The sequence below is a fragment of the Populus euphratica genome, unplaced genomic scaffold, assembly GCF_000495115.2.
Source record: "Populus euphratica unplaced genomic scaffold, PopEup_1.0 scaffold359.1, whole genome shotgun sequence".
In the NCBI taxonomy this organism is placed as follows: Eukaryota; Viridiplantae; Streptophyta; class Magnoliopsida; order Malpighiales; family Salicaceae; genus Populus; species Populus euphratica.
Window position 1 is genome coordinate 169,869 of NW_011500135.1, and position 12,491 is coordinate 182,359.

General features: G+C 33.8%; 1 protein-coding gene across 4 annotated transcripts in view; it reads right to left on the minus strand.

Annotated features, from left to right (window-relative positions):
* LOC105110481 (la-related protein 1A-like) overlaps positions 1-12,491 on the minus strand; it is a 25,726-nt gene extending 13,235 nt beyond the window's left edge. Inside the window, exons 1-8 of one of the 4 annotated variants that reach the window (XR_839486.1) lie at positions 11,873-12,491; positions 9,767-10,307; positions 9,372-9,537; positions 8,801-8,891; positions 8,525-8,596; positions 7,635-7,870; positions 6,570-6,722; positions 5,160-5,420 (exon numbers count right to left, since the gene is read on the minus strand). Coding sequence is in view for 2 of the 4 variants with exons in the window: in XM_011005545.1 (XP_011003847.1) it covers positions 6,683-6,722; positions 7,635-7,870; positions 8,525-8,596; positions 8,801-8,891; positions 9,372-9,537; positions 9,767-10,307; positions 11,873-12,133 (1,407 nt within the window). In the remaining 2 variants the exon portion in view is untranslated. Of the gene's footprint in view, positions 1-2,266; positions 2,280-5,159; positions 5,421-5,698; positions 6,130-6,358; positions 6,723-7,634; positions 7,871-8,524; positions 8,597-8,800; positions 8,892-9,371; positions 9,538-9,766; positions 10,308-11,872 lie in introns of those variants that run through there. The other 3 variants (XR_839485.1, XM_011005546.1, XM_011005545.1) reach the window with 3 other exon arrangements.

The following is a 12,491-nucleotide window of genomic DNA, read 5'->3' on the forward strand; positions in this document are numbered from 1 at the left end:
GAAGCTTAGAAAAGAGATGCTGGTTTAGTCCAAACTGGAACATTGTTCAGTAATTGGATCATAACTAGAGCTGTAAAACTTGAATTTAGGTTTGCGTTATATGAATAGAAAGCTAAGATATAGGCCTAAAATTTTCATGGGAAGGCAAGACTCAATTCTACTGTTTAGAAGTCCAAATCTTAGCAATAACGTAGAAGTCTGAATATATCCTATAGCCTAAATACTATTCAGTGTTTAGCCCATATCTCGAGTTCTAGAAGTCACAAATCATTAGTTTCCAATTTTGGCCTATAAAAGGAGGCATATGCCATGTATTTAGGCATCTTGATTTTTAGATCAAGATCATACTCTTGCTCTCTCTTTATTGTAATGCTTAAGTTTTGCTTCTATTAATCTCTTGTTTATGCTTCTCATTTCTTTTCCTTTACTTAGTTAACTTTTATCTTATTTATGTTCTTATTTTATTTATTTATGTTTTTCTTTTTTATTATGTTTAGTTTAGTTTATTATGTTAAGGTGAAAATGTTACACTAATGGTATAAAAATAAGTATAGTGTAAACTCAATATGGATTTTAATGTTTGATACTAACATATTTTATATTTTTTATCTTGTTCACTTTTAATACTTTGCTTGTTAAATTTTTAATGTCGATTTATGTTGTATAACCCTTAGTACAACAAATACTCGACACTTTTATAGCCTAAACCATATGGTATATCTGACACTTGTGCTATGAAAAAAACATGATTTGTTGTTAATATAAGTTATAATCATGGATGCCTGACAACATTTACAAATATTAGCATTATTTAAATAAGATAACTAATGTAATCATGTTGATAATTTATAATCCGATTGGAACCTCCTTTGTTTGTGGTTTTCAGTTGAATAATAAGAGCTTCTACTATACTTGTTTGAAGTACCATTAGTGGATCCTCTAATCTTTAATTTATTTTTATCATTGTTTAATCCTCACATTGATCTTTCATCTTAAAGTTCTCATCAACTTCTTTATTATTGTTGTTGTTGTTGTTTATAATTTATACAATTAACTTCCCTATGGTCAATCCTAGTCTTGTCTAGTTATTTATTACTTCAATACTCCTGCACTTAGGATAATAAATCAATCTTTTGGTTGTGTCAGATATTCTTATTGGTATCGAGCACCCAATCTAAGGAATTTATGGCCTTGCATCAACACACGACTCATCTCACCGAGAAATATGAGCAACTATTGACATGAACAAAAGATTGATGTCTTCTCCCAATTGCAAGAGTGTCGAAGTAATAAATAACTCAGCAAGACTAGGGTCGAACTACAGGGAGGTTAATTGTACAAATTATAAATAAATACAACAACAACAATAATAGTAGTAACACTAATATTAATAGTAATAAGAATATTAATAATACTAATAATAATAATAATAATAATAATAATAATATTAGTAGTAGTAGTAGTAGTAGTAGTAGTAGAATAAGAAGAAGAAGAAGTTGATAAGAACTTTGAGATGGAAGATTAACGTAAGGATTAAACAATGATAACAACAAATGTCAAGGTTAGAGGATCCACAAATGGTATGTCAAACATGTATAGTATAAACTCTTATTATTCAATTGGAAACCACACACAAAGAAGGTTCCAATCAAATTATAAATTTTTAACATGATTATATTAGTTATCTTATTCGATTAATGTTAATTCTTGTAAATCTCGTTAGGCATTCATGATTATAATTTATGTTAACAACAAAGTTAAAATTGAGAACTATTGATTTGATAACTAATTGATGAGTGGGTGACCAACTCTTGACTTGGTGACAATCTTTATCTTCTCTTGTCTACCCAAAACATCATTGATGACATTAAAATTAAAACCATTTAAAAACATAAAAGTTATAGAAAATTATCTCAGCTTTCCAGGAAAAAAAATGAAAGTTATTCAGACTTCTAGAACTCTAGATATAGGCCAAACACTGAGCAGTGTTTGGGCTGCAGGACAAGACAGATTCAGACTTCTTCATTATTACTACAATTTAAACTTAAAAATGGCCTTATTAAATCTTTGAAAGGGCCTTATTAAGCTCCATATGAAGGTTGTAGGCCTATGTCTTACCTTTCCATCTTTATAAAGTAGACCGAAATCCAAGATCTACAGCTGCAGCTATGACCCAATTACCAAACAGTGTTCCAGTTTGGACTGCACCAACATCTCTTTTCTAAGTTTAGCCATCTCTTTGTCCTTTCAATTTCAGTTCTTAAACTCATCAGTCAATCCTTTCATTTATGTGATAGACCTACATTTAAAATGAACATTTACCATAAATTAAAGGTATCTTATATTATTAGATATGTTAGTATAAAACATACTTTAGTTAAGGAGTTATTGATACTTCAAATGCAAAATGTTGATATAAAACCTTGATAAAAATACACTTTAAGTACTAATCAACTATCAACGAATTATGAACAATAGAAGGCTCATCTCACCGAGAAATACGAGCAACTCTTGGTGAATTATGAACAACTTCGTCAAATGGTTATGAACTTGACATTATAGAGTGATGTTACCCGTGTGTCCTCTTTTTAGTTTTATGATTCCGGAAACAATCAGCCTCCTCCTCCTCCAGCTCTGTCATTATGCTAATTTAATATTTTTTTGAAAACACATTCAATTTGTAATGATTATTATTTAATTTAATTTTTTTATTTTTTATGTTTAATAAAATTTTATTTGCATAATTGGTTTTTTTACTATTTATTTTTTAATTTTATATTATTTATTCTAAATAATTTTTTAAAAAAAATAAAAATACACACCGATGAATTTACAGACGGAATGTATCAGCTAGCATTTTACAGAGAGCGAAATGCCACACTCACCGATGAATTTACAAACGGATACAATCCGTTGGCATTTTACAAAGAGTGGTGAAAATGCCACACTCATCGACAACATTGCAGATAGAGAGAGTCTGTTGGTATTTTATCAAGAGTTGAAAAGTATTTACTGGATATACCATTATCACCGATAGAATAAAGTCGTCAGTATATTTTCAGCGAGAATTTTTTTGGCATGTATTTTCTGTTTGTAAAACCATCAACAATATTTTTTTTTATTGACAGAGTTAGCAGTAAAATGTTGTATTACAGACAAAAAACATGCTAACAGACACTTTCCATTAGTGATTTAGTTGATAAAAAAATTACCGACGGGGTCTAAATCTTACACCAACGGATATAATGATTCTTTGCCTCTATAGGGATCTTATCACTAAGACTCAAATGTTGAACACTTTTATTTATGTCATCAAGAGTCTTAATAATTTTATCATTCTAAGCTTTCTCAAAGGCCACATATGAATGGATTCCTCAAGACAAAGTATTCTATTATATAACTGTTATTGTTCCTCTGACAGCTTAAACAATCAATCGATTTAGATTGGTTAAGCTAACCAGTCAACCAGCTTCTACAGAATTCTTATGTGTTCATCACTAATGATAAGCGGTTAACCAGTTCATGTAAAATTCTAGATTTTAATATTTTAACCTAGGTGAATTCTTCTAATCATCTATCTTAAATTTTATCATCAATCATTTAATGTTTACAGAGTGAAGTGTGTGAGTTTATTTTAATTGTACTATCGAGTAAGATATACATTTGTACACTAAAATGAGCATTTATTCTAAGTTTTCATTTTGCTTCCTTTTTGGATTTCCTGATTGATTTCTTTATGAAATTCATCATGCTTGTTTACGTGTGTTATTCATACAAAATTTAATTTATTCTCAACTAGGCATATTATTAATTTATTTTTTATTTTATTATTATCAGTTTGTCCTTAAATTACGGATGTCTTGCTTCTCTTTTTTATTGTTTGCCTCTTGCCTTGATGTTTCTTCCATTGATGTGGGTGTTGCAATCTGGGAATTTCCTTATGAATTCTGGGTTGTCCTGGTGGTTCGCGGGTATTGCTTTTAATTCTGCTCTACCAATATGGTATGCTCCTTGTTGTTGCAGGCGTGTTTTAGTCTATGGAGATGCGTGTGTTGGCTAATACAATAAGAGAATGAATATCCTGTTTTTAGTTCTCTTGCATGTGTTGTTTTCTTATAGATGTTGTCAAGTGTGAACTCTAAAACCAGTGACATAGAATGGTTGGATGTCCTTTCTTTCTCTCTCTCTCTCTCTTTTCTTTTAGGTGGTCTTCGGTTGTATAAAAACATAAGAAATGAGTGAAATATGTTGTTCATTCAAATATACAATTTGGGTTTTCTTACAAGCCTTGAATTCTTATTCTCAAATTAGGTAAATGGATGTCTGAGATTTAGAAACACTCTAATGAAATAAAATCGTCCTCCTTAATCATAGTGGTATACTAAATTAGGTAATGGAATGTATAGCATGCCGAGAAGAGATTTTTTGTACTAGAGGTTTGAGGTGCCCGTGTTAGATCCTTGTTAACTACGTAATTTGTTGGGTCATCCATCCTTCCTCCACCCTTATTTCTATCCTTCTTGCCTTTTCTATGCAAAGGAACATCCTCCTCCAATCTTTGCTTCCCAATATCTTCCCATGGTTTCTTCACATTGAAGGTTGCAAAAATAGCAGCGTTGATAGCAGCCAACATGTGAAAAATCATTGTTTAAAACCCGAATTAGCCTGGCAAATCAACCCTGCACCCGGGCCTCACCCCAGGTCACCTCCTTCCTTGGGTTTTAAACCTATAATTGTCGCAGTGAAAAACAAAAACGTGTAGTGCTGGTTCCCTTTTTTCAAAACTAATGGCATAATATGACTCATTCGAAACCATCATCAGAGTACAAAAGAAAGTTAAAAAAAAATAAAAATCTAATGATTTTTTTTAGTTTTCCTTCATGTAACAGGTAACAGCATTGGGGGGATGGGACAAAGCAATAGAGAGAAAAAGCACGAGCAATTTATTTGTTTATATGTTTCAGAAATATTTTTAAAAAAAATTAAATTTTTATTATTTTTTTATTAACTTCAAATTAATATATTTTTAATATTTTCAAACTATTTTGATGTATTAATATCAAAACTAATTTTAAAAAAATAAAAAAATATCATTAATATATATTTTTACACAAAAAAACTATTTAAAAAATAATCACAATCATATTTCCAACCAAACACTAAACTGCAGCCAAAAACACAAAGGATGCTGTACCCGGGAGCTCCAGAACTTCAGAAAAGGAATAAAAACAAAATCTCGGTAGTCAGCGGCCCTAAGAGGTGCCACTGATTCCCCCAATATACTATACAAAAACCATATTTTCCCTGCATCCAAACCATAAAAACACGTGCTGCTAACTTTCCCATCGCAACAAGCTTGTATTTTAGGCAATTTTCCCATTAATGGGTGATCATGCAAGTAAAATGATTGTAATTTAAACCTGTTGATACAGCATTAAATCAAAGTAATTTTCAGATGAAATTTGCTTAAATGCATCATGACAAATTTTGTTCTGTAGTTTTTTTTATATAAGGAAACAAAATAACCTTCCCTGTACAAAATGGAAAATGTAAAGCTAAAATAATTTTCATATTTAAAAAGATTTAATTTCCTGTTATATTCTTATTAAAAGGAAAATCTCTTATATTACTTTGTAAATCTTTCCTGTATTAAAATTTTTTATATAAATGCATTTATTATTCATTAATTTATTTCCCCTATAATACCGGTCTATGAACCTGGTTAAGTATAAATATAGCTTTGAAGGTTGGACTCTCTTGAAAACATTTTACATTGTTGATGAAGTCTAAATCATCTACAGGATTGTTAAAGGTAGATTTTGTCTGCTCTTTTGGCTGCCAATATTTCAGCTCAGCTCATCTAGCTTGTAGTTCTTCTTCTTTTAACTCTTAAATCTTTATTCATGAAAGAAACACAGCTTTGTTTTTGTCAAGTGTTTTCTCTTTTTTCTACCATCTATTTAGCTAACAAGCTCCTTTTTTTTCTTTTTTTGATACTTCGCAAGCAGAAACTCCAGCTTGAAGACTGAACAGCAAAGATGGACGTGATGTTTGGTATCTTAATCTCAGTTGCTATAATCCTGGTTTCCACACTTCTTTTCTGGGTGTGCCGATGCATCGTTAATGAACCTAAGGAAGCAGCAAAAAAGATAGCAGAAGGTGTTAAGGATCTCACGGGTCAAGACCCCCCAGTGTAACCATCAAAGGGATATAATGACCAGCTTCGTGCCTCTCATCCCATGGATACAAGGCACTAACAGGTCCCTAGTTAATTAATATCTTCAAAATTTAGTTGGAATGGAGTCGTTGGTGTTTAAGTTGTGACTGTGGGGCTTTTATTTGGTTCCCCAAATTTTCATCGGAACTTTTGCATTGAATCAAGTTAATTTTCATATCAAATTTGTTTACATATATTATAAAATCTCATTCAGTAGCTTTCTTTTCTATCCTACTGAAAGATAAGTTTAATATCAAACAATGCATATATATGTGACAATCCACAAGATATGCTAGTTGAGAAGGCATACCCAGAAACAAGTTTTAAGCAGGAAACCCAAGCAGTTACTTACCACTGCAATCCCAAGCGGACAATTTCCTCACAGTTCCTACTTTCTGTTGTTAATGTCAGTTCCTGGACTTGATCAACACATTCACCAAAATTTTCATCACATCTTTAGCAATCTCAGCTCTTCCCTCTTACTTCTTCTTCTCTGTTTTCGACTCTGTAAATAAATTGTTTTGAACATCGTGAAAAAAATAAGCAAATTTAAGAGCATCATAGCAAGCCCCTGACCCATATCCTACCTATACATAACTGGCAACTGGTTTTGAAAACTTATATATTAACTTCACAAATGGTTGTCCTCGTTCTCAATTATTAGTAACTAAATTTCAAAACCATTTCAGACAAATTAGCTAAATGACTAGACACCAGGTGGGGAAACCATGTAGAACCCCATCAATCATGTCTGCATGAAGAAACTTTCTAGGAGTAAACTAATGGATCCCAACTGCATGTCAAGTAAACAGCAACAGAAATGGCAAGGATAAAGCTGTGTTTGCTTTTAGAAATCAATTTTTCAATTCTCTACTCTGTTTTTCATCTTTCTATAATCATCTCTCAAGAAAACTTGTTTACCAACAAATAATTTTCTAAAATATAGAACAAGGGCCGCATTTGGATTGTTTCTAAAATAAAAAGTTATGGAGATTGAATAATTGGTGAGCCAAACATGGCCCTTGTTTTCTGAAGTTGAAAATTAGGGAAACAGCACGTAGCAGTTTCCAGTTTACTAAGAAAATTGGGAAAATAGAACACTGTTTCCAAGAAAACAGTAACTAGTAACATGTCATCCACAACTTTCTATTTTCTAGGGAAAAAAAAGAGAAATCTGAAAACTTTTGCACAAGTAAACATGACCTAGATTTTTTTCTGGAGTCCAAATAGAAATCCACAAGGTTGTCTGAAATCAAATATATGCATGTGAAAGTAGCCTGACGACTTTTAAATGTCATAAAGAATATCTTGTATAGAGATCAGTAACTAGTCAACACATAAAATCAAACTTAGCGAGAGACTAGTGAAATAAAACCAAATATTGAGAGAACTAAACAAATAGAAGACCATGCAGTACCTTCTAACTGGAGAACATTCATCATTCTTGAGTGTTTTCTGCCCAAGCTCCAGCTCTTCATCAAGCATTAATGTTTTGGCAAATCCAGCACTTCCTTTGGAGACACTGATTGTGTCATCTTCCTCAGCATTCTCTCCAGCTTGGCCCTCAGAAGCCTGAGCTTTCAGTGACACTGCCTGCTGAGAAGATGCTGGAATCCACTTTGACCAATTATCTCGTTTCCGAACCTTGTCACCCTATTGATACAATACCAACAACAAATGGGAAGACAATTAGAACAAAGAAATAAAGAGTGAAAGAAGAACCATAAGTTGTCAGTCTATCCAACAATTCCAGTTACAATGTTGTATTATAGATGGCTATAACATTAAGCACTTGAAACTTGTTCATTTACTAACAGACTCAAGCACCTTAGGCTCCCAAGTTCCAGGCTATCAATGTGGGCTCCACTCAATGCTAAACTATATTTAAAGAAATACCCCCCAACATGTTCTCATTCACATAAACAGATTGCAGAACATTTGCCAATATTCCATCACAAAATTGGCTGAAACTGACACAACTAGGAAACAATTTCAGCTACATTTCAAACTGGCTAAAACCACATCTCAGGAAAACAGTGATGAACTTTTAGAAGGCCATGGAGGTCAGATTGATTAATCATAAAGTCAGAACATTGGACCATCCAAAGAGATCCATTGTTTCAACAATTTAGACAACTTTTTTTGTCTGATATGTCAATCAAAAATTAATAGGGAAGAAAATATCCATTTATCAGAACACATTATTGATTGATAGACTAGAATCCCATCACAAAATTTCAGATCCATCCCAGCCACGATGCACCCACATTAAGAAGCAAAAAGTCAGTTGGTGAGGAGAAATCAGACCTTCACTTCTATAGAGCCAGAACACTTCAGCGCATCAAGGATAAAAGATATGTCCACAGTCATTTTCTTAACCTGAGATACAAAATATCACATGCATTACTCCAATAAATTCTTCAACTCAAGATATAAAGGAAGTGGATATATATTGAGTAATATAGCATAACAACTTTACATGCAATATTGAATGAAATAACAGACACCTAAAAAAACTTTAAATAGAATAAGATCACACACAGCGCTACATGTATGAATACCAAATAGCATTCAAAAACATACCCTTTTAAATTCAGCAATCGTGGATACCGGAACCCATCCTTGATCATCCATTAAGGATATTAGATAATGGTCATTCTTGAGATTTTCATCGCTGTCATAAAGATGTAAAACAGTTACCACATAATTGAGCCATTGACCAACCTTTTGCAGTCAGTTCACTATAAAAAGTTTCAAAGCCATATTTTGGGGTTTTCATTAAAAGGCTTGGTTGCTATTGCTCTGGTTATAAGTGTATGGATGTACAGACAACACTGCCATCCAACACTAATGATAACAATTATTTAGCCATAAAAAGGCCACGATACTCGAAGTAACTTGTCGTAAGTTGGACTTATGAATACCATCCGAACAATCATATCTTTGATAGTCCAATTTAGGCTTAGCAAGTAGATCCCTTTTCCTTTATAAATGTGTATACAAAAGGTCAAATTTAATGATGCTGAAGAATCATGATAACAGCATCTTAAGGATGATGGTGATTTTCAGCCTCACAGTCATTTGTGGCAATTTTCAACCCATTATGTGTGGAAAGAGATAATACAGAAGGGAGTAACTTTTTAACATTCCTTACCTGAAATAATACTCTATTTGTCCTGCAATGCTAGCCCTCAAAGCTATTGTCTCTTGGGGAAGCACAGAAGCCCCTGAATTAATTGGATATGGAACAAAACAGGAAGGTTGAGGTCCCCTAAGAGAGCCTGGAGGTGCAACTGATACGTAGCATATAGGTGGTGGTCCTGTACAACATGAAGAGGTCATATTGAACAGCACTTAATTTGACAGAAAAGGATTTCAAAAACCATAGGGAAAACCAGGAGCTGTACAAGAAACAGGTTACATCCTCTATGAGCAGAAAAGCATATATTACATAAATGTAGGTGAATGTCATTGTGCAAAAAAAGAAAAAAGAGCAACTAGCACTGATATCTTGAGTAAAAGCACTTGGCATCAAAATAAAATAATTACCAGGGAATGTTGGACCAATCATGTACCCTGGAGGTGCGGCCAAAAAAGGTGGCCTTACCAATGGCCTTGGTCCCATAACCTGTTGCAGCGGGATGTTATCTCTGGACCCAAATGCCCGTTGATGATGCCATGTTGGATTCAAATGGCCACCAGAGTCTTGCATGTTAGGTCTTCGATTTGGAAAGTTAACAGCATAAGCATTGGGATCCCCTCTGGGTGGAGGCTGGACATTTATAGATGGAGCGAAAGGTTGCATAGGGGGTCCCGTCTCTGATCCAGACTTTATCAAATGAGTTTCAACTGTGGGAAAAGATGCAGGGCCAGGTTGATATGGATAGCCAGAAACAGAAAAGTGTGGGGGAGGTGCCATAGCTGGGAAAACTGGTGACATGGCTGGTTGTTGGTAAGGGAATGGCATGGAGAAAGGAGGTGCCCCATTAGGATTGCGCTTAGATCCTGATTTTTTATGTCTTGACGATGCATGTTTATTTGATGTATTTGTATATCCAGATCCATGTGATTTATGCTGCCCAGCTGATCCCTGGGCAAACCATAAAAAGGGAAAATGATGTTCCACAATCCAATTAAGTTCACTAAGCAATTTGCCCATCAGAAAGAAAACAGCTGGTATAAGAGTGGAAAAAAGTAAACTTGGCAAACAAGCTGCAGGAAGGTAAAGAATTCATCTTTGAAACTCCATGTTGGTAATAACCATAAAACTTGTTGCATTCCTATTTTTTATCCCAGATAACAACCAGCTTTTTAAGTATGCTTTTGCAAGCAAAACAAGTTTTCACAGGACCATCAGATACCCTGTAATGGGCCTTTCAGCATCATAAAGATATCTGCGTATATATTAGGTTTATGGAACTCTAGCTCTATTAATTACATCATAACCAGACAAAATGCATCTTACAACCAAAAAACAAATGAATCATGGTAACTTTCCAATAAGTTATGCCACAACATCAAACATAAAACAGAATTTGACATGATTTAGATCGTGTTTATACCTGCAAAACTTTTCAGATTTTCAGAAAGTTTCGAAGAAACGGAAATGGGTTACTGAATTGTTTTCTCAAGAAGCCTGGTTTTTTAATCCAATTTCTGCAAAACAAAACTTTTTATAGTTCTCCATTTTTCTTTCAGGTGTGAAGGAAAAGCTTGTTTCCAGCATTTGTGTCTCTCAAGAAATAAGTTAGTCAATTTTTTTAAATTCCAGCAAATCATTTCCTATTTCAGCAAGTACACGCATGTTCATCTTTAACAAAGAAATGAATTGGAAAATGGTGGTAAAAAATGCAAAATGAAAAATCAGAGCCCTCTTTTTCATCAAATCATATTACTATACACCAAAAAGAAACCTCCACAATGACTGCATGGAGGATACTATTTTGTGAAGTAATCATCAATAGCCCGTGCTCAATGCTCTAGTATTGTTTAAATATAGAGATAGCATACATTTATATAAAAAATTTTCCTGCAACATTTCCATTGCTAATGTTAGATTTATGTCCTTCTGAAGCATGATACTATAGATTTATTTCTGGACAGAAGTGGCGCCAAATAAAAATACTAAAAATCAATGACTCGCCATGGCTTTCCACTAATTGATCAAATCTCTCACTCCTATACAAAAATATCCCATTAGAATCCCTGACACCAAAACAAAAAACATTTCTTTATCTTTGTTCAAACTACTAGTAGTCGTCAAGTTCACACTTCTTCTTAACCTACAAATTTCATTATCATTAACTATTATCATATCATCAAATTCTCTTATCCTAAGCTTTTTTTACTCAAAGCTTAACTTCCCTTAATAATTTAAAGCCAAATCTTCACTATTAATCTGTAATATTAACACAAATATCTTACATGAATTTAAAAGCTTCGTTATTTTTATTTTTATTTTTCTTTTCAATCCACAACAAGCTCAAAAGCATTTCAGCACATACCTATAACTTCAATTTTACTAGCAAAAAAAAGAAAGAAAGAAAGAAACATTTTTAATAAGCTTCCTTTTGAAACTTTATTTCTTTCCCTAAAAAAATTAATTTCACATTAAATTTCTTCATTTATTTAACAGGAGAAAAAAACTAATAATACCCGAGGTGAAGCTGCCGGTGGCGCAGCCTTATCACCACCGCCAGCAACCATCAATGGCAGCTGCGGCGGCGTCTTAGAAGCAGAATCAGTCAGCTTCGACCGATGTTGTTGCTGTTGTTGTTGAGCATCAGAAAGAGCAGGCCAAAACTCGGCGGCGCCCATCACCGGAGCATCAGCGACCACCGGAGACTTCCACGGCGACTTCGGTCCGACCGCACTACTATTTTGATCATCTCCACTCTCATTTTCCGCCATCACCATAACACTACTACTCTCTATCTCGCACGCGATCACAGTGATTAAAATCCCTAATTAGAGAGAAGAAGGAAGAAATGTACAGTGGCAAAGTTGTGATTATTGAAAAAGTGAGGAGTGAAAAGGAAAGCAAGTGAGTGAGGAAAAAGAAAACAGGAGGAGAAGACGACAGCAGCTTCTGCGAGCGTGTTGTTGAGGTTGTTTATACAGTGGAGCGGGGAAAGTAAAAGTGGTGTCTTTTCTCACTGTTTCCAGGGATTTTTTTGACAGAACATGGAGTGTTGCGCCGGAGTGGAAGTAGAGAATAAAGTGTGTAGATAGCAAGAATAGGGTCCTTGTTGTCTTTCGGCTAAAACTGAACTGT